Raw genomic sequence first — 27,635 nt, forward strand, 5'->3', positions numbered from 1 at the left:
GCCAGTTCTACGTGCCAGTATTGTTTTATTCAAAAATATTTTTGAGCTATAAAACTAACATACATCACGTGCAGTCTATCTTTTTACCCCTTACCAACCACGCTGAATTTTTATCTTGTATTAATTTTGAAAATTTGCCTTGGTTTAATGGAAATAAATGTTATTAATTTAAGAAGTGTGTGAGTTTTTTATAGATACTTGTAAGAACTAAGTGCGTAAATGTTGTTTGGTCTCAGTCATGCATGTGTGTTTGTGATTAAATTGCAGCATCATGGTAAAGGCTTTTTATCTGTCAAGAACAGGATATTGTTGAATGCAGAGCTACTCCAAATCTACAAGAGCTTAAAAGAATTTTTATTTGCATTGATTTTGAAGCTGGATTGAATGTTCATGAGTGAGCTGCCCTACAAATGACCCAAGTATGCAAAATGTCAAACGAAGCGATGTTAAAAAACATGTTTAACTTTACCTTCTACTGCCACAGTGCTGATCGTGCCATTTAAACAGTCCATTAAATCTATGAATAGGATTATTTTCCATGATTCTCTTTCTAGAAATTGCTATATGGATGTCCTGTATATGTGCAGTTGGTATACTGGGAAGGCTACAGTGTACATCCTACTGTCACATGTGTGTTTAACTTGCTGTACTGTGGAGCTGTGCCTGTTTGCTTGATGTCCAGAAATCTTGGAGAAAGGTCCAGAATTTTAAATTCAGTAACGGCTCCAAGAGAAAAAGACGACGTGTTAGGAGAAATGTGGACATATGGTTGCCCCAGTCTGTAAACATAGAACTATGAATAGCATGGGCATATTTGATGTGACTGAGAGGACACTTCTCTGCCAGAAGGGAATTGATTTTTTTAAAAACGTTGTTTCTTGTTCCTATTGAGTGTACAGACATACTGTATTGTGTTGGGAAGCTGCTCCTGTGCACCAAATGCTTGCTCGAGCAATAACGTGAAGTTCCCTGCTTCCATTTAGGCACCTCCCTCTCGACTCTAGGCAAATGTGAAAACTTCAGTTGTTATTGACATCCAAGAGAGCAGTATATGTAGGCGTATACTGAAGACGTTCCTCTTGCAGCTGTTCTCAGTGAAATCTAATCTGTACGAACAATACCTCTGTGTTCTGAGTTTCTTCTCTAGTTTTTAATAATTAGGAAGTAAAGCAGACTGCTCTCATGTTAAATTTATCTTACTACAGGAATAGACTTACTCTTGAATCCCCTATTGGCTACATCTATAAATAAAGCCAGCCAAAGGCTTTTCCAGGCTTGAGGCCAAGTGACAGCACAGAATGGCTGTGTCCCTGAGGTTACTGTCTTGTCCTGTCTTTGAGCATCATGATGGTGCAGGCTGATGGAACCATCAGCCAGTCTGAAGGCTACAGCAACTGACAGAAGGTTGCACAGGACTGCGTGAGCTCCTCTGCTGTGGGAATCACAAGGGCTTTGAATGCTGATTTCATAGGTGTTGCTGCTGTTGCAAGTGCGCAGTATCCTCCGTTTGGGGAGGACTGTGCACTCCCACACACCCATTAGTAGATGCCTGTCGCTTGTCAGTCTGGTGTGGGAGAAGTGTGTGTCCTGCTGTTTTCCAGTGTTGTGCCCTGTGTGCTCAGCAAGCAATATTGTCCTCAGTGACATAGCTGGATGCTGCGCTGATGTATTCTGGTTCATGGTGTTCTGGGCCCGATTCTGTTATGGGACACAGGTGGCAATGGCTGAGACTGTCATGATGCTTCTCTTTGGGCTTGGTGTGCTGATCCCCAAGAACAACAGCCAAGCAGGAAGGAAGTATCCTGCATGGCAGCTTTGGGCTAGGACCCTCTCAGCTAAACAGTTGCAGCATATTAAAGAGCACAGGTTACAGCATTGCGCTGCATCCGAGCAGCAGATTTCATTCTACGCCTACCTGTAGGTGACCTTTTAATTTGCATTTGGTTTTGCACTGGGTTTGTGTACGCTAACGGCCCACCTCCTTCAGCTTCTAGGCTGCCTCCCTACAGATAATGAGGGAGATCTTTCTGGAGTCTTATCCTCTAAGGTCTCATGCCACTTCTCATCACTGAGCTTCCAGCTCTCTGGGATGCCTTTTGCTAACAGAGCTTCCAGAAAACTTTGAAGCTGCTTTGCCTTCACTATGATTTGAAATATCCAAAAATAGATCTTCATCAGTGGATTAAGATTCCAGCGCATAAGTGTTTCCAGCAGTCAAGAGGATTGGTTGCTAGAAGAACTTTTTGATGCACATACCAGCTTACGTAGTCTCTGGCCTGGCTGTGATAGCACAAAGGTATGTGATGCTGTTCAGTGAACAAGATCAGGAAACTTCTCTTCCTGTTTTTTTTTCCTTCCCAGGAGGTATTTTGTGCACAGATCTGTTTTCTGTGTTTTGTCACGTAAACTTGCTAAGGCCTGGCCGTCTTGGACGCAGGGAGCAAGTGGTCAGGGGAGGAAAAACAACTGCCTGAGATTTGCTTTAGTAATAATGCCACTGAATGCATAATCATGGCTGGTTATGGCCTCTGTTCAAAGGAGATAGTGCCCATGATTGAACTTATTTTAATATTTTTTAATTGCTTCCACTTGAATTGCTCCCACATTTCCATTTCAATTATTTAAGTTTAGGAAAGCACAATGATAATTTTATTTTTAGTTGTTATATGCAATTTCATTATATTTTGCATTTTCATTCAAATTATAGCAATTACTTTAGTATCCATGGTGACAAAACACGCTAGCACAAACATGAAAAGACCTTGGTCTGGCAGCAGTTTCCTTACTGTGTAATCAGTTGCTCCTTTGAATTAAAGGTATATTTACCTCCAAATGATTGAAACAAGCTGCATGATTAGCTGTATCATTTGTAATCTTTGAAAGTTCTCTGCAAGCTTTTAGTGTTTGGTTGGTGGGTTGTTTTTTTTTTTTTTTGAGGAAACTTCATTGGAGTAAAATGTTTTAACTGCTGCTAAACCTATTTTCAATGTATACTATCTGTAAAACACTACGCACGCTTCATAGGTGCCTGCTTTCTTCGCATCAAATAGTAACTACTGTTTTCACAACAGGAATTCTGTACTTATTCCTTGTGGAACAGAGATTATGAGAGGATACTCTGCAATCACTGTGAGATCAAAAGGGGCAATGCTGGTCCCTTTGCCTTTTGACACCCCAGTTAGTTTTCCTTCCCAGGGAATATGTAGGTTTCTCTCATATCGGTCAGGACATCTTGCTAATTTATTTATTCTCATCTCTATGTTGAATATTAAAATAAAAATAGACTTTGTTATTTGTCCTGTAACACAAAAAGTTGTATTTCCTTGTTGGTTTATTTTTATTGCCCAAAAGGGACTTTGATCTCACAAGCTGATGATGGTAAGCATGTTATATAGTTTGTGAATTGCTCTCAAAGGCTTATTCCAGTCTTTTGCCTTGTTCTTACTGCAGCATTTGTCAAGATAACTAACTTATGATATGGCAAATGACATGATTCTTTACAAGTATTGTATATGAGAAACAACCACCTGTTTTTACCTTCGGTAGGATATTTTTTCTGCAGTGCTCATGGCGCTTTCTAGATCTCTGGTTTTTGCTTTGGTCAGTTGCGTTACGTTCCTCTGTCTTGATGCACAAAGTAAGTAGTGTTTATTTTTATAAATGCTTGTGAGTCTGTTCCTGCTTTTATTGAAATTGGACAAAATTATATTTATATTCATATAAATCACAATCCTAGAAGTTTGAAAGAAATTGCTCTGTTGACTGATAAAATAACAATATCTAAACAAGCAATCTTGGTGCCCGTGGAAGTGGTCTGTGGACTTTCAGGGGCTTAGTGATTACAAGTTGAAAAACACTTCTCTTGTTTGTATAGTGGGTTTTTACAAGTTCTCTTAGAGGTTTACAGGTTTGTTTATTTTATATCTGCAGTGGACATCAACTAAAATACCTAGGCTGAAACTAAGTCTGAGGATGTATAGTTTTGAAGTTGGGATCAGTTGAATTCCTTGCTGCTGTTATTCTGTCAAATTAGCTTGGAGTAGTTAACACTTTTACATCTGGCGTTCCTTGTAGTGGTAAGGACTCCATTAAAAGTTTTCTTTGGTGTGTGGAGGAGAGGGCTTCCAGAAAGTGAAACCTCTGCCGTCTGTTAGCTGAATCCGGGAGTAGAGACAGTATCTGTGTGCCCAGACTTGAGCTCTTAATATAATTTTGTTCCTTCAGTCTTCCTAGAGAATTTTCACAACAGTGAAAATGCTCAAGTGTATTTCCTTTGTTTCTGATAGCTCCAGAGAATCACCAGGAATGGCTGAAGGAATTTTTTTCGTTGTGAAAAAAGCAACAAGAGTTTTTATTTAATTATTGAATTTCTTTTATCCAACTGTGACATAACGTTCCAACCACTTCCAAGCTTCCAGTTTTTTGATCTTTTTCAGCAGTCTGAAGCCTTGCTTTCCAAAGTAGGCTTTTGAATATTCAGAGATGAAGGCATCGAATTAGACCCATAACAAGCAGCTGCTGACTGTGGAAGCATTCTGTAGAGTTTGTTACTTGTGTAGAAATCTGTCCACTGCTCACTTTAAAAGGAGATCCTGCAGAGAGGTGCAAATATGAAGGTATCTGCCTAGCCAGGCAAAAATAACCCGCTGCTTCTTTTACCAGCTATCGCTTTGAGTATATGGTAAGAGTGGCAAGGAGAAGAGTGGGGACACTTAGCGTTGGTGCAAACCTGCATAAGACCACAAAAGTTGCACAGGTATCCATAAGATCATAGGTTGCACTATGGCAGCTTTGCTGAGTAGCTCTGGTCAGGGAAGGAGGAAAAAATCTTGTGGATTGCTGTGTGTATAATTTGCAGATCTAGGAAAAAAGTCTTGTCACTTTTTATCACACAGAGAAAGTGTAGAGAGAGGTCACTGAGGTACAACAAACCACTTAAAGCCACTTCTCAGGAGAAAAACTACTCCTCAAAAGTGCCAACATCTATAAAATTTTAAGGAAAATATATTTCAGGTATATCTGGCAATATGCCTTTACGCCAAGCTCTTGGATTCTTGCTAACATTTCAGTGGTGAATAGCTTTTCGTTTACAGTTTTCTTAGGAGTAAAAAACATTTGCAAGGCCAGGGTACAAAAGTAGTTTTGGTTATGATTTCCACAAATGTTGCAGCAGGAAATTAGCAGGGAGTGATTCATTATTGTCAGGCAATAAAGCCCAAGTTTCAGTCCAGTCAGGGTACAAAGGAAGGACAATTCTGTAGCTAGACACTTCCACATTCTTTTTTGATAGCTGCTTTTTAAGTTATGAAGTCCTTCATTGTAGAATTTTTTGAGACAAGGATAAGTTGAGTCCAAGACACCAATGTTTACCTACTCCGTGTAGTATTGTAATGTTTTAAACCCTGAAAATTATGTCAAAGTGCTACCATGATAAATGCCTTTCAGCTTAATTTGAACTAGCGTGTGCATCTGGTTTTATATAGTACAAGCTTTTTTTACCTTGTACTATTTCTGGAAATTGTCCCTGTGTCATTTGTACGTGACTTTTCCTTTTCTTTTTAGAAACCACAAGTATAAATTGTGACACAACACCCAACCCACTCACGCTGTCAGGCTTTTTGGATGAATATACAGGTAAAATAATGATTCTATCCTAGAGTTCTAGTTTGCTCCCTAATGTGCATAGTACTTTAATGCTTCACATGGTGTATTTTGTGATTAATCTGTATTATTAGTTGATTTACAATAGTCTCCGTGGCTAGATGTAGCAGTTGCCTACATGGCATACTCCTTAGTAGAATAAATAAATATAAAACCCAAAATTCCCTGATCCAAAGATCTCACTGTCTGAACAGAGCAGGCAAATGGAAAGGAAACAAGTACAGAAAAATTCATGTTTACAGTTTGCCTTGTGCAGTCAGCCCACAAGAGCTGATCTATTCCTTCCCTCCTAGAAGAAACCACTGCCATCGCAGCCCTGCTCTGCTTCTGGAGTTCTGCTCTGCTTCAGACCGGAGCCTCATTGAAAGCTGATTGTTTTGTTTTGTTGGGGCAATAGGGAGAGCAGATGGGGTGCAGAGGAAAAAGCAGTCTTGCAGTACAGGGAATTACAGGATCAATGACAGCCACTCTGTGTTTGCACTTTATATTCTAGTTTTGTTTGTTAGTGTAGCCCACTCTGTATTATTCTGATGATTATTTAATTTTTGCAACTTGACAAGGTTAACATCACCACATTTTCTATGCTTCCTTAGCCTAGCTGGTAAAGTATGACTGTGCTTTGGAGATAAAATCCCACACTGGAGGAAGTACAGTGACTGTACGAGAGCACAGTGTAGAAGAGGAGTAGATGGTACTTTTTTTTTTTTTTTTTCGTATTTACATTGCAAATGGAGTACAGAGGATTACTCCATCCTCCCTTCCTCCCACCACTAACCAGAGAGGTCACTGTTGTTAGCTAAAGGGTAGGGCTGTTGTCTGTGACCACACTGTCTATTAGAGGCAGCTCTGCAGTCAGGACTTGACTTGCCGAACGGATCTACAGCAATCTCACAAGGCAAAGCGTTAGGTTATAGCCAAAGCGTTCCCTTCAGAATATGTCATAACTCTTAAGATCTCATGGAAGCATGAGCCTGGCCCATGCTGACTGTCCACAGGCAATCTTCTTTGCTTCTGGCTTTCAGGAAGATGCAGAAAACAGGAATGATAGGTAGCAGTGCTTTTTTCTAGTCACTGTTCAAACATTTCTTTCAAAGCTGTATGAGCATGGCTGCTGTGTACGACTCCTGCATGGAGATTGAAAGGAAAAGTATTACCTTTCACCTTGATTCCTCTCTGTTTAATTTTTAAGCAGCTAGCAAGAAGTCTGGCCCTCTGTATGCATCATATGTATGAGTGTACCTGCTGACATACCTGTAATAAATAAGCAAGAGGGATAACCAGTTCAATTTTTCCTAGCACTTCCTTTTTGTTAGTCTCTCTCTGCTGGATGGAATATTATTTCCGAGTCAGCGGCTTGATACTTCTTGTCTGAATGTATCCAACTCTGGATGGAGGATTAGACAATATATCGACAGGCAAAGATATTGTTTTCCTAGAATGTTTTCTTTCAAGAGTTTCAACACTGCACACAACGGTGTGATAGCACACTGCGCTGTGCCCCTGAGACACAGCCCAGTTGTTCTGTGCTTACTGCCCTCTGGCTGGACTTTCTCCTTACATGCAATTATAGTCCGGTATCTTTGGGCTGGTAGCTGACAGCATTCCAGACACTCCCTGCTGCCGGAAGAAGACAATGTCCCCTTCCTTTAGGCGCTTAAGAGACCAAGACCACAAGTCTGTATGTGGAGATTACAGATGGGACTGTTACAGCCTAAATTAGTAGTAATGGAGTACAAAAACAGTGGAGCAAGAAACAAACACAGCTGGCACGTTTCCTGAAGATTATGGAAAATATTTGGGATGTTCAGGAAGGATTTGGGGGGGGAGAGGGTATTATGGGTTTGCAATCCAGATAACGTGTTCCATAAGATAAGTACGATTTCATAAACACAAATATCTTGATAATATGAGTAAGGTAAGTTTAATCTGTTTAATAAAACTGCCAGTAGCGTGACACTGGATGGTTTAGAAGGATACATTTCAAATGGACGTTCAAACACAGATTTGGTGTTTAATCAAGTAATACACTCGTTACTGAAATGATAATGAGTCTAATATGAACCATGATAATGACAACAAGTTTTAATATGTTCAAGACAATAGTTCCTAAATGTATGGTTGTAAAAAAATCACGTTCAAATTGATTCAAAGGTTGCATTGTTTTATTTTTCGGTGTTCTGTACATATAGCAACAGATTAAAGGAGGGGCTGTACACTTACCATTCTGTACCAAAATCAAAATTTAGAAAAGCACAAGCCTGAATCCAGATTCACACTGGCTTCTAACTGCTTGATAGATTCAACTAAGAGATATGAAATTCTCTTGTGTTTGTAAAATACTAAAACTCGTCCCGTGCAGCTCTGACTAGCCTGTCACTGATTTTGATTACATTCCCTGAATTTTATTACAATTGGATTACATTGTCACAGTAAATGTGAACAAAGTTTTACAGCATAAAGCTATTTCCAGAAAATGGTGGGATAACATAAATTGTAACCAAAGGTAGCCAGGAATCTACTTGTCAGTACATATGGAATGAACCTGTGGATTTCTTTTACATATAGCAATGTAATTTGTTATACTTTCTCTTACAGGTGATATAGAATGGATTACAAATATCCCACCCAATGTAAATTTGCAATTAAGAGAGTATCTGTTCCCTGAACACTTACCATATGTGGAGCTGGTATATAATTCTGCATCTAATGCGACAGTGAGGACTCGTAAGCCACTGGATGTTGATTCTATCCAGGTATTCTTTTCACTGCATGTAAAACCTAGATATAAAGGTTTTCTTGACAGGTGAAAACAAGTAGCACTAAGACATAAGTTTTAGTTGTTCATTCTCTCACAATACAGGCTGGTATTTCAAAAAAGTCTCATCAGAAAGAGCAGGATAGACTTCAGTATCTACCTCTCAGTAATGTCTGTTAAATGTCTTCAGTTTCCTATAATGGTAAATTTATCTGGCATCTGGCAGTCAGACGGGTTTTTCCTAATCACGTATTGTCACTTGTAATGAAGGTTGTAAATATGCAATTATGATAGGTGTCACTTTCTTAAAACTCATCTCTCAGTAACATGAATTACTTGATCAAAGTGAGATTGATCAGATATAATTAGGTAGAAGGCAATCCTTAATCATATGAATGTTTATACAAATGTTTAACTTCACACATGAATAAATCCGTTGGCCTCTCTTGGTTGCTGCACAAAAGGATAGGTCCTTCTCTAGGCCATTCTTGCTCTGGAACCTATAAAGCAATATTAATGTTTTTCCTGGCTGAAGTTGCCTCTGAATATGAAATATGGTGTAGTTCTGCAGAGTGAGTGGAGGCTATTTTTTATACATATACTATTTCAGAGTAGCACTGTACTCGGCAGAATTGAACCATACATATTTTTAAAACCACAGTTACAATCAAGACTTCTAATTGATGAAAACGTACTTACAACTTTTACATTTGCATTTCTCATTTGGATGGTTTCTAAATGGGTTAAACACTTTTTATGCTTCTTACACATATTGTCCTATTGTCTGTCAATCTTCTATCAGGGAGAACAGTCAGGTACAGGGATGGTGGGATCCAAGTGAGTGGATACCAGCAGTAGTTGAAAGGCAGCCAAATAAACATTACAATTAATAATCTGTAATGACTTCGTTATATATTATAAGAGTGTGTTTTGGTACAGTACACCTGAGGATTCCAGTACCAGAACTTGTTTTGTATCATTTTGACATAAGCATTCTTTTACAATCATATCCTAATATGGTCATAGAGTTTATAGAGTGTATTATTTTTTTGCTTATTCGTTAATTTTTAGAGTGACCATCTCTTTTATGCTGTTGTTTGCCAAAGGATTGGAACAGTAAGTAAAATACATGTTTTATCAACTGTATTTTTTGTCTAAGTTTAATGCAAAATATCGTTTTCTGAAATACTATTTCATTTAAAGATATGGTGCACTAAGCTAGGAACATCTTGTAGAAGATATATTTGTCAAATGTGCCTGTTGGAAACAGAGTTTTTGTTCACAGAAAACCTAAGGTATACTTTAAAAAGTTAATTTTAAAATATTTTCGCCAACTTTCTACTCCATTAATAGAAATGGTAGTCTAACTCTGTCATCACAGTTTTTAGAACTGAAGGGGTGTCTCTTTGAAGATCTCATTTTATATGATGAAATCGAATGTTAGCAGTATGCTGCTACCTCACTGCTGTAATTTCTAACGTGTCTTTTGCTTCCATTACAAAGGTTAACGAGATGGAGAATGCACGGATCTTAGCCTTAGAAGATGTAAATGACAATTCACCGCAATTTCTACAAACTCACTATAGCACTTCAGTATCAGAGGTGAGTTGGGACAAATATTAATATTTTTTCTTTTGATATTTTTAAATTACTTTTTGGGGCCAAAACACATGAGCTTCTAATGTGACCACGCTGATATTAAATCATTATATGCAATCTTAAGGGACTTTTCTACAGCTTCCTGTGGGTGTGGAAAAGAACAACTGGGCTGCATATACAGGTGGAGGCATGGGGTGAAGACAAAACATTCATCTATCCAACCTAAAATGGAAATTCGAAGTAATTTGCATATGCTAAGGAGGTGGCACAGCTTTCCTGACAGAAGCTAGGAAGGATACCAAAAGGGGCTTGGGACTGAGCATTTGATCTTTATTTCCTCTAGGTATCTGCAATCAATTTCACAGTTATAAAAGTGGAAGCTGTGGATAAAGATTTTTCACCTTTGTGGAGCCTCATTACTTACAGTCTTTCGGTAAGTGCCCTTTGTTTGTCAGACACTGTGAACACCAGTCTACATTTAACACAAAATACAGCCTGGGACCTGATCAGAGTACACTGTCTTGCACTGTGTGGTTAAGATAACAAGTCTGCAAAAAGCTAGCATCAAAAAGACCATTTCAAATTAGAATTCATACCAGAGGATCAGCCTAGCGTGCAGTGAGCCCTGAATTTTGTTTCTTAGCGTTTGTGAAATGTTTTGTGGCAATCTTCAGCTACAGCTAAGGAACTCAGTGGTCCTTTTTAGAAGCAGAAGTGAAACAGTTTTCCCTCTTTTTAAAGTCTGTATTTGATTTGCTGTTGATCATGAGTCCTGTGTATAAGTAAGGTATATATGTAAGCCACCTGAAGTAAGAGTGTTTCAACTGACTTTAGATATCTTCAGTGGAGATCTTCACATCTAAGCTTGCTGTCTCTACTGCTTTTATAGCTGGTGAAGGGAAGCTGATGCCAGTCATCTGATCTGCTTTAGTTATTCACCATAGGATAAAATAAATCAGATAGAAAATCTAATGACACTGATGGGAAAGGCAATAATATGTGTTGAAGAGCTCTGCATTTTCCTTTCCAGTGGTGGTGTTTGAGACATTCCTGGTCCTTTATGAAAAGTAGTCCAATAATAAAGGTGTCAAGAGAAAAGAAAATATATTTCATTGTTAATCACTTAAAATATGTGATTTATTCATTTAATAGGGTCCAAACTCTGATTACTTTCATATAAGGGAAGGAGATGGAAACATCATGGTGAATAAAGCATTGGACTACAACAAGGTCAACCTTTTCAATTTAACAGTCCAAGCAAAGGTATGATGTAAATTTGAAAGAAGAATGAGAAACACAATAGTTCTACAATGATACTTCCTTTATTATAACATCCCAGTTTCTACAAATTTGCAACTTGGGGAGTTTCCAAGCCAAAAGTTTTGTCTGCATTTTGGCTTATACTGCATAGAAGTAGCACATTCTTAATATTTGAGCCATTGTTTAAGTCCCCCCCAAATACTAGCCCAAGTTTCTTTCTGTGTGTGTGTCTCTAAGTATGTGTATTGTACGTATTTATTTCCCACTAGTCTAACACACATTCGCCTATTTATTCTGGCGGGTTTATCCTATTTTTGTTGCATCTTACCACCTGCAGTCTTTCTGTATGTCTTTTTTGAGATTTGAATATATATTTGCCTTCAATTCCTTTTAGAACTAAAAAAAAAGGTAATTTTGCCACATTTACCTAGCAAGTAGTACAGCTGCAGCAAATGTATTATTACTACATTCTACGTGCTACTGTGTAAGACCTTCCTGATATAAAAATTCATTATTAAGAACAATTACTTTTTGATAGTATTATTCCTAGAACTGGTTTTCTAGAAATGAAAAAATCTGACAGGGTTCTCAGGTTTAAAAATATTTAGACACTATGAAGCACATATAATAATATTCTGCTGTATTTTCCACTGATGAATGGCTCTGTCATTACAATGATTCTTATTTTCTTCCTTTTCTTGGGATGCAGGAAAAAATTGGAAACAACAGTGATACTGCATCGTTACTAATTACAGTACAGGATTATGATACGTTGAACCCCTATTTCAGTCAATCAGTGTACAATGGGAAAATCAGTGAAAACCAGGTAAAAGATTTTCACTGACTGCTGCAAATGTAAATAGGTTATTCCTGTCCACTGGATTCCTTTCTTTCAAGGATTCTTCATTGAGCAGCTTAAGATGGAGGGCTGCTTTGTTTTGTGCTAGCTGATGAGTCATAAGGTTGTCAACTGTTGACCCCCAAGTATTGAGTAAACAGGCCACATGTTATATGCAGCATAAAACTTTCTGCTACAGAAACAAATTCTCTGTGTTTGGAACTAAAAAAGAAAAGGAAAACCAAAACAAAACAGGTGTTGTAACAGGGCTTTTACTGTAAACTTGGGAGAGTAGTTGACTGCCCATCAGTCCTGGAGTTAGCTGTCTGGTTTCAGTTTTAAATAGTGTGATTCCTTCATACTTCATTATAATCAGGTAAGCAAAACAAGAATCTGAATGGTAAACTAGTTTATGTGATATTGTAATTTATTTTTTTTTTTCTGTATAGGGTAGAAATTTCTGGGTGGGAATGTATTTGTTTAACTCAGGCTTCTGTATGTATTGACCAAAAAACCCCCTCGGTATAGTATTACCAGTGTAATTAAATAGTTAATCGTATTCTTTATTATCTCTATTTCTTTATCATTATCTTTATGTTAACATATTTTAAACCACATATACCTCTGGTGTTACACCTTTGGTGTCCTTTTTGTTAGAAGATCATCTTTACTTGCCTGAAAGGAATCATTTTAGATCTTCTAAAATGTTTTGTTTTTTTTTTTTCTTTTAAATAAATTAGGGTTGCAGTGTAGACTCATGTATTGTTTTCCAGGAGAGGAATGGAACTGAAATATTCAATGTTCTTAACATGAATTCCATCAGTGACTACTGCTTCATAGTCTAGAGTTTCTCAAGCACAGTGTATTCATGAAGCCATCATCTTCCTTTGTAAAGCATGTATGGCAGAGAGAATTTTTTCTGGATCCCAGTTTAAACACACGTTTCTTGTTTCTTTAATCAAAATTGTGACTGACTTAATGAACAATTTTAAGTTTATGTGTATCTTTTTTTCAAGTTAAACAAGTTAGTATCTGTTTTCTAGTTGGGTCCTCTGGCTATTCTTCCAGAGAAGATACTGGCTAAAGATGGAGACACAGGTATAAATGAAAAAATACTTTACAGCATCAAACTAGGTAAGAGCCTTTATTTTCTTCTAGTCACTCACAAAGTGATTTATAACATCTGTATTACTGAAAAGAATGATAAGGAAGTGCAATGTAGAGTCAGATGTCTTACTGCATACATCTTCACTACAGGGCTGCTCTGAAAGCTAAATTGGCTTAATTTCAGTCATTATAGCAGGATCCAACTGTTTTAAAAATGTTTAGGTGTTCTTAACCTCCCTCCAATAAACAATTCCTGATTCAAAGTGTAAGTCAGTTTAGAGGCTTCCATTTGATCAAAGGATTTCCATTCAGGACCACCTAGAGAGATCGATTCCATCAGGAGCTTTTCCTCCTCCTGAAAAAGTTGCTAAAAGCTCATGAGATGCTTAATTTGATACCCTTGAATTTCCTAAGAATTGTTTTGAGGATAGAGTGTATGAAAAAAAGCCTTTTAGCTGGGATGTCTGTTCATTTTTGCTATGGCTGAGAAGATAACAGTCATAAAAAGGACAGATCAGACTTACTGTTCTGGTTCATTCTCCTTAACCCATTGCAATTTGTTGCATTTCAGTGAAACCCCTGGACTACAGCAGCACCTTTTTAATCAATGCAGACACTGGAGTGTTGGAAGTAAAGACTGCAGTCGACAGAGAACAATGCCCATATCTTGTCGTGGGCATTCAGGTAGTTATTGTTTTAGAGTTCGGTGTATGAATACTGAGTGTTGAGTTCATAAAATAATATGTCAATCCATGTTGCTGTTAGTAGCGTTTCTCATAATAATGTTAAAGGGCAGTAGGTATCAATGTTCCAACCAGCCATTTAAAATGCAAAATAAAGGAAAAGTTCATTCACTGAATATATGCAGTCATGTCACGTCTTTGTGTTAAGCTGGAACAGCTCACTGTTATCAGGGTATGGAATTTACAGCTACAAACTGTTTTCTAGGCAACTCAGCAAGACAACGTTTTCAAAACAGCTGATGCAATAGTTGTGGTTACTATTGAAGATGTGAATGACAATCATCCAGTATTGTCACAATCAAGTTACAATGTCTCAATTCTAGAAAATTTCCCAAATGGGATGGAAGTTCTCCAAGTAACAGTTACTGACGAAGATGAGGTAAATTGACAATGTCATTATGGTTGCTACAAATACTGCACTTACGAAATAACATGAAATGCATTTGTGTTATACAGGTATAGTGAATAGTGCTGTAGCCTTTTTTTTTTCTGACTGCCTAAATATGCTTAAGCAAAACAAACTTAATTTCTCTTCCTTAAAGGGTAGAGTACTGCAGCCAAAGAAAAAAATTTTGGCTGTTTCTGAAACTCCTCTGGTTTCCTTAAGGTCCCAAATATGAAAGTGCAGAAGTGCAAAATGGACAAAAAGCTGCAAGTCACCGTCAGTCTTCATGATGTATTTCTTCCATGTTGTTTGCTCCTCTCCGTTTTCTTTGGAACCGTTACCTCAATTAAACCAGAAAATTAAATGTTCCCCACCTGGAAAATAAGAAGAAAACATCCTAAGGGGCTAGCTCAGAGATTGTCCTATTTAACAACAAATATCTTTACTGTTTTCAGGGAGGCTTCCAGGGAATGTTCATTCTCACTCCAGCTGACAGTCCCTTCCAGCTAAGTCAAGCTGGGATCCTAACTGTAAGGAACTCCACGCTGTTGGATAGGGAAAGAATACCATCTATTCACCTACAGGTATTAAAAATAAGCCTATTCCTTTGCAAAGCCACCCAAGGCAAATGGGAGATACCTGATCTGTCCTGACAAGAAGCTAACTCTCTGATATGGATCAGCAGCTTATTTGAAGAATCAAATCCAGACTTTCACATTAAAGCTATCTGGAAGGAAATACCACTAGTGATGCAGTTTAGTCAGCTTGTAATTGTTGTTCATCCTCCTTACTACTTACAGAACGCGCATTTGAACAAAGCAATAATTCTACTGCATCGTTTTTAAAGGTCACTGCTAGAGATCATTTGTCACCTTACAATGAGACACACTCTACAATCAACATATTGTTGCTAGATGAAAATGACAACAGCCCAAGCTTTAGAGGCACGCCGTATAAGCAAGATATTTTCATCAACATGACTGCAGGAATGTCCATTCTTCAGGTACTAAAATTATTAAGTACAAATGACATTTTAATGAGTTGAAAGTATGGACGAATCCTTGCTTAAGCTTGCGTAGTGATCCTGTTGAATAGGGGATCTTTTCTGAACTCCTCTGAGTTCAGAAACAATGCACCTTTCATTTAAAACCTTATACCTGTTGATATTCCATAACTGCAGTGTCCTGGATGCTCTAATCATATCCCAGGTCAGGGAACTAATGATAAAGTATTTTTATTCTTGATCTTAGACGCTGTGCACCATCCTGAGTTTCATAAACACAAGACAGAAAATAAGATTCTTGGGTTTAGTTGTTGTGAGGTGTTTAATGAAAACTGAATGTTGTTAGAGTCCAGAAATTGAAATAATCATAAAAAATTTTGAAAGGCTGCTAAATACTGAAGCATTGTGGATAATTTTTAGATACAATATATTTTTGTAAGATAATAAAACAGTTAACCAAATAAAACAGGAAACCAAGATAAAAATCACTTCAGGAGCTGAGATATATAGGGAGTCACTATCAAAACTTATACCCAGGTGTACTAATTTAATGACTCCAGATGTAATGTCTTGAACAATCTACCTCCAGTGATTTTTGGAATTACTGTGAAACAAGCTTTTTGAGCTACAGATTTGATGTCATTTACCTGAGTTCCACAGGGGCAGGATTTCACTCTTGCTGCTGGAATGATACTGTATGTGCATCAAAGAGCAAACATTCTTACAGAGGTTTAACCCAGGAATTATATAGGAAGCAGACAGTCAGTCAGTTAAAGGTATAATTGAACTTTACTGTGGCTATATTTATCTGATTTTTTTATATATGTGAAATTATCCAGACCTAGTATTTGCTGCAAATGAGAGGAAAAAAACCCTCATAATGAATTCCTAATTATCTGCTACCTGAATGATTTTCTCTGCAAAGTACATGAGAATAAGCAATTCTGTGTTACTTTAACAGCATCAGAAACTAGAGTAAAATTATTTTTCATTTTTTTCCCCCTCCATCAGGTTGCTGCTGATGATCCGGATGATGGTATAAATGGAGAGATAAGCTTTATCTTAGCTGGTGGTAATGAAGATGGATACTTTGAATTAGATACATCCACAGGACAAATGAGTTTAAAAACAGTAATCCCATTAGGAGTCAACCAGCTTAAGAATTTTGTCTTGTGGGTAACAGCTATTGATGGTAAGACAATAATTTAGTACAGGTCAACATGGCTATTCTTGGTGATGGGTTTTGGTTTGGTTTTCACTTGAAGGAATGCTATCAAAATGGGTTCCTAGACTTTATTTTTAAAATACCGTATATTTTTATTTACTCTTGTTTGTTGAAGATAAGAAGAAAGCAGTCTCATTCATCCAAAATAATTGCTGCATTTCTGGTAAAACTCTGCTTCCTGCTGATGGTGTTACATCAAATCTAGGTTTTCTTTACAGCTATGGGAAGAACGTGCAAAATAACATCCATCTCACACCTTCCTTTAACTTAATTATTGACTGATGTTGTACAGCATAGAATACAGAGATTCAGGCATAAGCTAGGAATTTATATCTCAGTCATCTGTCAAGAGGGAGTAAAATGAAAGTAAAACGTGATGAGTAACTGGTCCTTGTTTGCACATCCATGTGGGTATTGAAAAACTAAAATGGAGATGCCGAAGCCATTTTGGGTATGACTAGCACAAATGCCATTTCCTTAGTCATACTTACTGAGGGTTTTTTTGCTTTAAAAGAATAACAGAGAACTTGGCGAACATTTATGACCTGAATAAGGACAGAGAAAAATGTAACCTAGGAATGGCATCCCACTCCTGGTAGCATGAGCATATGAAGTGTTTTTCCCCTGATTTGGTCAATGAGCTCTGTGTCTTCATGGCTGCATGGATAAAATGAGTATTGGGGGAATAGGGTTACAAAAGAGATTCATCAGTCCATCCTTTTTCTGTCTGTCTGTGCTAATACTGTTGTATGTATTCAGGTTCATGTATTGTAAGTGTAATACCCAATACATGAAACTCTGACCTTGGTTAGGACCTCTCAGCAGTACCCTAATAGTAGCCGTAAGGATTAAAAAAAAAGAAAATCAGTACCAGTGGAAAAGTATATTTGGGGTTTTTTTTAGGCAAAAGGTATATTGTGCATCTACTGTGAGACTCTTTTCTGTTGCTTGCAGGTGGGATGATTCCAAGAAGTTCATCAGTGCCAGTACAAATCTTTGCAGTTGGAGACTCCAGACCACAGTTTATTCAGAAAATATATAATGTGTCTGTGGAAGAAGAGCTAGTCAGTCCTGTTGAAGTAGCAAGAGTAAGAACAACTTTATTCTATCGCATCTATAGGACATGACAGCTATAAGAAAATCCTGTAATGTATGTGCTCTAAATGTCTATATCCCCCTGAGTTATGCATAGCTAGATACTGTGTGTTCTGTGTATCAAGCTTCATGTACACTATGTGCTGACTACATCCCTCAGGTAAAGCCTATTGCCCTCGAAGCCTATTCCTTCCATTGGAAATCTTTAAACAGCATCTGCTACCATTTAACATCACAAAAACAACACACACATACACACATCACACACCCGCCCTGCCCCCGCCGCCCCCCCCCCCCCCCCCAAAAAAAAAAAAACCCACCCCTAAACCAAACAAAATAAACTCCAGAACTGCTTAAGAAAGTAAACCTTCATGCTTAGCCCTTTGTTGACTTTGGACATTCTCCAAAGCCTACAGTGGCCCAAAGGCTTGAATAGGCAGTATTCACTCATCTGTGGGTGATAAATCTAAAACCTTGTGACATGGTTTGGAAATGGAGACTTCCCGTCAGAGAACTGTCATAAAGGCATTTCCAAAAAGGGCTCTGATCAAAAAATGCTCAGACAAGCAGGCCACCAGAATGCACTGAGATAGCTCCTTCTTAGATGCAGTTCTGAAGACAGATGGGAGGTCTGATACCAAAGCAGTGAGAAGATAACGCATTTTAGTGTTTTGATTCATTGACTTCCTGAGTTAATTAATTTTTCACCTTTTTCTGTATAAAGGCAGAACCAAAAGTTAAAGTGCAATCTATTATTTTTATTATGTAAATGTCTTCACATTTCTGTATTAGTGATGTTCCAATAGAAGGCAGTCCTCTCCAGGTGTATTTTTGTGTATACTGTGGTTTGATTTTTAGTTCTTTTAATGAATAAAAATAGTAAAATGAGTTTGGACATAGTTAAATCCGTAATTTTTTTTAGACAGTGGTTTATTTGTTTTAATTAATTTATGAATAATATGCTGTATCTTACACAGGTAGAGTATGAGTCTTTAAATCCCCATATACCAGTTACATTTAAAGTACTGACAGAATCTGCCACATTTGACATTGACGTCGATGGAATCATCTCAACAAAAACCGAACTGGACTATGAATCCCAGAATAATTACATCCTAAATATTTCCTTGTCAGATGGAAATGCTACTGACTATGCTACAGTGTTTATCAAAGTTACAGATGTCAATGATAACAGTCCTGTGTTTGATATAACCAGCACCACCATCAACATTCTGGAGAACACACCAGCTGGAACTAGTATTACCAGTGTGTCAGCTACAGATGTGGATGAGGGCTTTAATGGAATTGTGGTTTATACTTTGAAAGGTGGAGAAGGAAAAATGGATATTAACACCTCAGGAATAATTTTGCTGGAAAAGGAACTGGACAGAGAAAAACAAGGCTTCTATAACGTAACAGTGATTGCCAGTGACCAAGGCCAACCTGCGTTGTCTACAGCTCTTAATTTCACAATCGTCATTGACGATGTGAATGACAACCCTCCAGCCTTCTCATCAAGTAGATATGAAGTGAGTGTCCCTGAAGACGAAGTGCTTGGAAGGGCACTTCTGACAGTATCTGCTACTGATTTGGATGCTGGGGCCAATGCCCTGGTGAAATACAGAATTGTTAGCCAGCAACCTCCGACCTCCTCACCGGTGTTTCTCGTCAATTTGACCACGGGCCAGGTCAGCCTGAGCCAGCAGTTGGATTATGAAACCATAAAGCAATTTGAAGTAGAAGTGGAGGCATCAGATGGAGGGCAGCCGAGTCTCAGGGCTACAACGCGTGTTGTTGTGCATGTACTAGATGTCAACGATAACCCACCAGAATTTAATCGGGCAGCTTATGATATATTTGTGTTTGAAAACCTACAAAAGGGTAGTCCTATCTACACATTCAGTGTTACTGACAAGGACGAGGTAGGTACCAAATTAATCTCATCCTGATAAATAAAAATAACATGGTTTTCTCTATTAATCTGCAAAAGCCGTAGTAGTAGATGGGCAAAAGGAGGTTTCTTAAGTGGTTGGCAGTAAGTACATCTTGGGTCATAAAAACTTCATCTTGCTTTCTATGGAGCCAGCAATGAAACTTCCTTAACCAAGGAAGTGAAGACATTGTACAAAATAGTTTACTGACCCGATCAGAGAAGCTAGGGAGATCCTCTTTCCCTATGCATATGTAATCCAGGATAGAAGAAGTTGGTTGTTTCTGTGCACATGCATGTGAGATGAATGCATGTATGTCACACCAGATAACAAAAAAAAATTTTAAAAATCTGTTCTCTAAGTTCAGCACTGGGGAGCTATTTTGGAGGAAGAGATTTATGATTTGCTATAATATTCTTGCTCATGTTAGTTTTAAAGAAGAATAAATGCTTCTCCCAGTTCAGACCCCACTGAACTGTGTGTTTCTGCTCCTCGCATCATGGGGATTGGTCTTAGAGAGTTTTAGGGAGGGAATGTGTAGGACCCAAATAGGGAAGCCCACAGAGTCTTCCACCTGACCCAGCTTCTGTTTGCCAAAGCGGTCCGTTATTCCGATAGCTCAGGGTGTAAGATTGCATTTATTAAACCTTGCACAGCACTTGTACTTCTGTAATGAGAAGTCCTACAGAAATGTCAGGTATTGACAAGATTATTTTTTTAACTTAAATATTAATAATTTTAATCTTAACTATGTTTACTTTTTAGGCTGGCTTTTCTCAGGGACATTTTATTCATAATAGTACTTCATTTACTGTGGATATGCCTGGAATACTTTCATTAAGGAATGACACAGAACTGGACAGGGAGACTACATCCGGATTCACTTTACAAGTAACTTTGAGGATAGACTCTGCAGCTTTGGCTTATTTCTACTACATTCCCTTGAAACCTTCTTTTATCTTCATCAGATGGTTACAACAGCAATACAGTTGACTAAAATTCCATTTTTGTTTCTTTCTTTGGCAGGTATGGGCAGTTGATACCGAAATGAATGGGCTTAATTCAAGTGCCTTGTTCCACATCACTGTTCTGGATGTCAATGATAATAACCCCGAGTTTCAGATGCAACCATATGGTTTTGTGATTCTGGAAGGAGATTACATGTTGGGTGCTTCTGCTAGAGTTGGACATGTGACTGCTACTGATTTGGATGAGGGAGAGAATGCACGGATTACTTATTACTTATCAGCTGAGGATGGGGATAATCCATATAGCATCCTACAGGTAAGGATTTGGATATGCTGAAAACAATATTTGGATACTGCTTGTTATGAAGTTACTTGACATACTAAGATACATCACATAAAAAGAGTAGGCAGTAACCATTCTAGTACACATCAAAACCAGCAGGTGCTCTGTAGTTTGGAAATACAAGTCGATGTCCAAAAACTAAGACATACTGGTCAGATGTTGCTTGGAAACTGAACTATATTTGTCCAAAGGAAAACAAGATTTCATCACTCATCTCTTTTGAGAACTCGATGTACAAGAGTTATCAAAACGATCCATACATTGAACTGTATTACCTTCTGTAGGATGGAACCGTTTTGGTTACTGGCTATGTAGACCGAGAAACTAAAGAGAAGTATGACCTGCTGGTGGTGGCATCTGATAACGGAGTACCTCAAAGGCAGGTAATAGAGAGGAACACATTCTCCTTTATTTGCACTGCCCTTTTATTCATAAATGTAAGTGTCTGTTCATTTTCTGAATCATGGTTTTCTCCTGTCACATGCCAGAATTTCACATATGTCAGCATTCAAGTATTAGATGTGAATGATAACCCTCCTCAGTTTACGAATGCACAATACTCTGCCAATGTACGTGTAGCAACAGCAAAGGAAGGAGTGTCTGTACTATCTGTGTCTGCTACTGACCTTGACACTGGGAACAATGCTGTTATTTCATACAGGTAAATTTCCGTGAGGTTAGTAAGTATCTTTTGTTAAAGAAACAGAAGGGTTTTTTTATTTCTCATAAAGTATTTTTATTGGTCATAGACCTTCATAAAAGCTGTGGCTGCCCCCTCCCTGGCAGTGTTCAAGGCCAGGCTGGATGGGGCTTGGAGCAGCCTGGTCTAGTGGAAAAGGTGTCCCTGCCCATGCCAGGTGTAACTAGTTGATCTTTAACATCCCTTCCAACCCAAACCATTTTGTCATTCTATGATTTTACAAGTAGAATGTAACGATTTTTAAACTTAGGAAAAAAAGTCATTACTCTGTGTTTTAGAGCTTATCAAATCATGATTATGCCGTAAGAAAGAGAATGCAATCAAATGATAAACTTAGCAACAAGAACCGAAAGCCAAGACTTGTTTGAATTCCTGAAATTCTGAATAATATGTTAGAGTTTGAGTAGGAAGTTAAATGAATCTCTGAGAATGATTATCTCTTCACACATCTTCTGTTTGCTGGGAGGAGAAGATCAAGAATTACTAACTTTCATAATGCACTATGCATGAAAACATTAATCAAGAGAGATTTTTATGAGCCATATATCATGGAAAATATCAGGATACCTTGACATGAAAAGTATAGATTGAGAAGGACAGATGAATGAGTCAGTAAACTGTAGCTGTTTAAAACTAGTGTGTTGAAAACCAGTATTTTTAGCTATGGGATAGCATTCTACCTTAAACACATTACTTTTTCTTGTGAGCAGTTTGCAGAATACTAGGAATTAGCAGGTCTGCAGTCTTCAGATGAATGTCACCTGGAATTTTTTACATTGCCGAGTACGCAGCATCTGCCTTCTATTCATGGGAAGATCAAAGGCTTAGGGTATAATGGGAACTGAAGGCATGAATGCTGTCTTTTTTTTGTGATGGAAGACATACTTGGAAATAAAAAGTCCAATATATTTAGCCTAATGACACAGCAATTAAAACCTGTTGCTTAGCCATTCTTTATAAATAGGAAGATACTGTCTGTCGAGTGCTTGTTACAGAAGTAACAGCAAGTAGATGGTACTTCTAAGGTCATTAATATTAATGTTTTACTGATTTCTCTTTAATCAGCCTCATGAACCATTCTGATGATTTCCATATGAATAACTGCACTGGAGAAATCACACTCAGCAGTAACTTGGATCATATCACAGCTGACACAGTTGTTACACTGGTAGTTATTGCTACTGATCATGGAGTTCCTCAGCTTACATCCAACGGTAAGTGTTGTCTTTTCACCACCCCACCCCCCCCGCCCCCTGACATGCAAATTAATCCCATCACTGTTGAGTCGAAGTGAATTACGGCTAGAATCTGTGTGAACTTTCAGCAATGATGAATATTTGCTTTTTACCCTTTGATTTCCTCCCAGGTGATCATATTAACAGAAAGCTTGATTTAGTAATCCTGGGTAGAAATAAATTTTTTTGTATTTCTTGCAGTGGTGCTTATGGTACAAAACCCGGGACTTTGTAGCAGAAGCCACTCTAAAAAGATGTATTAAAATAATATTGATAATGTATGTTCCTCTTTTAGTTTTCTTTTATTTTCTTAGAATTAGAAACATTTAAACACATTAGAAACTGGCAAATAACCTTCAAGCAAGCTTCTGCTCTTTCAAAAAATATTCAGTCACACTATTTTGCAGCTTTTTCACGTATTTTTAGGGGTCAGCTTTGATTTATCATGAACAGAAGAAACAACGGATTTTCTTAAAATAGGGTGAGCAGCCATGACAGAATTTGCACTCGTGGTTTTATAAATATCCCTTCTCTTTTGTTACAAAGCAGTTTAGCATAAGATTTTTAAGGAGTGGAAAACACCTGCATATTCTATTGGCTTCAAACTGGTGATCCTTGCTCTTCTATCATATTGAAGCAGCACTTCTGTGATCAGTGAAGTGGGGCTATTCTGGAACATTAGTTAAGTATAAAAGGCATCATGTTTTGTGTGTCACGTATTAGTCCTTATTACTATAGTTTTTATTCTTCCTTATTCCTCTTTCCTACATGCCAGTTTCTGTCATTTTCTATTAGTTCCTCAAAAATTTAGGGAAATAGAGCACAGATGTTGATCATTTTAGCAGCAACCTCACTATTTTAATTTGTTTTCTCTTGTTAGCCTCTGTTACTCTCTACTTGCTGGTAAATGACACTAGCTTTGGACTGGCTTTTGATAGCTCCAGCTACGAGTTCAGCATTCAAGAAAATGAACCGTCAGGGACTGCTGTTGGCTCTGTGAAGGCTCTGACTGGAAGCATAGCTGTACAAATAGTGTATTCTCTGAAATCTCATACGGACAAGTTCTCTGTTGGTGACCAAGGAGACATTGTGGCTCTGGCCATGCTGGATCGAGAAGACAATGACGTATACAGTATCATTGTAGAAGCTGTTGATTCTGTGGTGCCACCCAATACAGCTGTTGCTTTGGTACAGTATATTGCATTTTAAAATATTTTTTAAAAAGGAATATAAAATGCTTTTTAAAATATATTAAAAATCAAGCAAGATCCAGGTAAGTGTCATCTGTTATGCAAGCATGAGGATTTTGAGAGCCTTTTGTTTAATTTCTTTTTTTTTTTCTAAGGAGATAATACCATTTTTAAATATTATCAGCTTCACAAATTGTATCACTTCCTGGGAGTTCCTCTGTGAACAATCCATAACCAGAGAGAGTGATTAATACTGAAACTGATTCTGTGCATAGTTCTGTCAAATGCATGAGGCAGATGAGCCAGAAAGCCCCAGCTTATTTCTTCCAATTAGAGTATATATCTCACTTTCAGCAGTGGAGAATAAAAAAAATAAAAATACTGAGATGCTGAAGTCGTGAAAATACTCAAATGCTGGAAAATGCTGAAGTTGTTATATATCCCTTTGTTTTGGGTTTTTTTTTGTGTGTGTGTTTTTTCCTATAGGCTTCTGTAGACTAAAATGAAAAAAAAATTCTCCTTTGGATACTGTTTCTGCAGCTCAACTATGTATCTCTCTTTGTTTGTTGTTTTGGGGTGTGTGGTGTTTATTTTTTTTGTGTTTTTTTTTTTTTTTTTTTAAATACAGGTAACTGTGAGAGTTAATGACATCAACGACAATCCTCCAGTTTTCTCGACATTGATTCAAACTAACCTATCAGCTCCTGAGAACGCAGCCAGTCTAGACTTGGGTGTATTTTCTGCTACTGATCTGGATATAGGAGTTAATGCGCTTATAAGCTACTCTCTGCAAGACGATTTTGCTGGATTGTTCCATATTAACAGTTCCACTGGCAAGCTGATGACAAAAAAATCATTAGACAGAGAGGTGATGGACAGCTATGAATTGAAAATAATAGTAAGTTGACAAATTTAATGCAAGTTCACAAAATTCTCAACCTAAAAAAGAAAATACTGAATCATCACATGACAAACACTTCATTGTAATGAACACCATTAGAATTCATTAATGAATTTTGACTGTTTATGTTTTGCACACAGAGCTTTGTTTTCTGCTGTGTAAATTGGTATTAATGAAAAAATGACATGTGTGAGCATCAGATCTTAAAGGTCATGGTCACATAAGAGCTTACTGTGAAATCTGCAGAGCATTCCCGAGTCCATTATAGATCATGCAGCCCCCATACTGCTGTATTGCATTTACTGCTTTGTCAGTCCATATTGTTTGTGCCTTTCCCTTATTTTTTTTCATTTTTCAAAATATATGTACTTAGACCTTTTTAAAATACCTGAAATATAGATTTCCAAGTTACAAAACAAGAGAAAACATCAAGTTTCATCCAATGTCCACGTGGGTATCTATTTATTCTAACTGATTTCATTGCTTTTTACTGCTATCAATCAGTTAAATTATTGTGCATACAAAGAACTGTTCCAGCACTGGGAATCAAGTACAAATAAATTTTTAAGATTATCTTTATTGCTAACAAGTAATTTAACAGGTCAAGAAACTTGTGGAAAGCATTCAGGACAATAAGGAAACATACTAAAATTGGAACAGTGTCTTCTGAAAATTTTAGAAATAATAAAAGTGAACACGTTTTAAGACTAATTGAAATTTGTGCATGCGTACCTATAGATAGAATATCTCTGTGGTGGATGTTCATGCAACGTAAAACTGACTGTGAATTTGCCACGTGCTAGCTAGTCTTCACAGCTTGCTTTGTAGACACTTCAAACCCTCAAAATGCAAGGGATTTCCTTATTCTTTGAAATGCCAAATCACAGACATGAATCTGTGTACCATGGGTTTATCTTGATTAGTGACACATCTGATCATGTGACATTTGATCTGGATCCAGGCTTGAGCTTTTGAATAATTTGAAGAAATGAGGCAGAGCATGTGATATGGTGAGGATACCAGCTGCAGTAAGACATGCAACATCTGATCAAGTACAGGGCTAGAGTAATGTCGTTGGGTGATAACCTGTCCAGCAGAAAGTCTTCTGGGACAAAGTTTCACCATTTTTGAAACAAAATTGAACTGGTAAAATAAGTTTGTATCAATGTAGTTGTGCAATTAATCACAAATTATTTCTTCACAGGCCAGTGATTCTGGCAAACCATCGCAATCTGCAAGCTTAGCTCTAAGCATCACTGTAGAAGATGTGAATGATAACCCACCAGTGCTCCCCCAGAAATCGTACTCAGTGACTGTAAAAGAGAATGAGCCTCCACATGTGGTATGTGGCGTAAGAATAAATGGGCTGTTCTACCGTTGTTTTCCTTATGAAAACTTGTAAATGGTAGTAATCTATGATGACTGTACATTGGTGAACGTATTTTTTTACTTGTTGGAGTCTGTAAAATCACACAGCATGTTCCTTTTATATGACAGTGGAGTGCCTATCCCACTGACCTTTCCTAAAGCTCTCTTTGTGCTGCTTCCCCTTTCCCTCTTGTCCCCAGCAGTGATGCCATGCTGCACGGATCTAGTTTTCAGAGGACCTACAGGCAACATGTTTTAAAGATGCTGTAGATGTTGTGCATATATCCAGCATCCTCCCGTTCTTAAGGTTTTCTGTCTTCTCCCAGTGTGTCCATTTCTGACTCCATATCAGCCTTGCAGCTGTGAATTAATGGTTTACAGGAATCAAGGGAAAGAGGTACTACTAAGAATCTGTAACATCTGTGACCAGCCCTGCTATATGCTGTGTCACTATTCTAGCAATGCAATTGATGGCCATACGAGCTATTCAGTCAATAAACACTATACAATTAAATACCAATCTTGTCTGTATGTTTTGCCACTGACCTCATTCTGCTCTAAACCTGGTGGTTTTGTTCTGTTGGTTTGTTTTTATCATTTAGATTTTGAGTGCAGCAGCCACGGATGAAGATACAGGCTACAATGCCATTATTCATTACACCATAATTGGAGAGACTTCTTCATTTCATGTTGGTGAACTTTCTGGAAATATTACAACTCTTCAGCCTCTGGACTATGAAAGTCATTCCCAGTATACATTTATCCTGAAGGCTTTCAATCCTGGAGAGCCGTATCTTCAGGACACAGCAAACATTACAGGTAGCTCTAGTTTACCACGGAAAATTTACCTTAATTTCCCTTAGGGAATATTTCAGCATGTGTAATTATGAGATACAAAGATAGCCTTCAGTAGTAATACGGTCTGCTAAAGTAAATTATCAGAATGATGATGTGACGTTTTCACTATAGCCAGATGAAATTTTTCTCAAAAAATGTTTAGTTCATCAGAAATTAAGATTTTTCACACAAACTGACATTACTTACTTCAATCTATTCACAAATTATTCTATGGCATTTTTTGAGTACCTATTGACTTCTTGATTGAAAAGTTTTCCAAAAATATAATTCAGTTGTTTTTCTGATTGTTTGCAGAAAGCCTGCTTCTAGGGTGATAAAAAATGTGGGCGATTTTTAGTGTTGTTAAAATAACAGTACTTGGTTGCTGTTGGTTTTTTCCTTTTAAAAAAAAATTATATCTTTTTTCCCTAGCACAACATAAAATATCTCTGTGAAATTGGTATCCTAGTTCTTGGCCAACCCTACTTTTG

The 27,635-nt window shown here is 37.6% G+C and overlaps 1 protein-coding gene across 1 annotated transcript in view; it reads left to right on the plus strand.

The window, feature by feature from the left end:
* The first annotated feature begins 3,567 nt into the window (after positions 1-3,567).
* The window catches only part of LOC104348216 (protocadherin Fat 4), a 42,421-nt gene continuing 18,353 nt past the window's right edge, over positions 3,568-27,635 (plus strand). Inside the window, exons 1-25 of the mRNA XM_086460383.1 lie at positions 3,568-3,637; positions 5,563-5,634; positions 8,257-8,414; positions 9,488-9,532; positions 9,920-10,018; positions 10,359-10,448; positions 11,168-11,278; positions 11,985-12,101; positions 13,157-13,247; positions 13,792-13,904; positions 14,169-14,342; positions 14,804-14,932; positions 15,196-15,351; positions 16,363-16,543; positions 17,531-17,664; positions 18,649-19,593; positions 20,368-20,493; positions 20,629-20,886; positions 21,198-21,296; positions 21,402-21,574; positions 22,679-22,827; positions 23,729-24,036; positions 24,667-24,936; positions 26,144-26,281; positions 26,910-27,126. Coding sequence (XP_086316509.1) covers positions 3,568-3,637; positions 5,563-5,634; positions 8,257-8,414; positions 9,488-9,532; positions 9,920-10,018; positions 10,359-10,448; positions 11,168-11,278; positions 11,985-12,101; positions 13,157-13,247; positions 13,792-13,904; positions 14,169-14,342; positions 14,804-14,932; positions 15,196-15,351; positions 16,363-16,543; positions 17,531-17,664; positions 18,649-19,593; positions 20,368-20,493; positions 20,629-20,886; positions 21,198-21,296; positions 21,402-21,574; positions 22,679-22,827; positions 23,729-24,036; positions 24,667-24,936; positions 26,144-26,281; positions 26,910-27,126 — 4,423 coding nt within the window. The remainder of the gene's footprint in view (positions 3,638-5,562; positions 5,635-8,256; positions 8,415-9,487; positions 9,533-9,919; positions 10,019-10,358; positions 10,449-11,167; positions 11,279-11,984; positions 12,102-13,156; positions 13,248-13,791; positions 13,905-14,168; positions 14,343-14,803; positions 14,933-15,195; positions 15,352-16,362; positions 16,544-17,530; positions 17,665-18,648; positions 19,594-20,367; positions 20,494-20,628; positions 20,887-21,197; positions 21,297-21,401; positions 21,575-22,678; positions 22,828-23,728; positions 24,037-24,666; positions 24,937-26,143; positions 26,282-26,909; positions 27,127-27,635) is intronic.

Source organism: Leptosomus discolor, chromosome 2 (genome assembly GCF_034619465.1).
Source record: "Leptosomus discolor isolate bLepDis1 chromosome 2, bLepDis1.hap2, whole genome shotgun sequence".
Classification (NCBI taxonomy): Eukaryota; Metazoa; Chordata; class Aves; order Leptosomiformes; family Leptosomidae; genus Leptosomus; species Leptosomus discolor.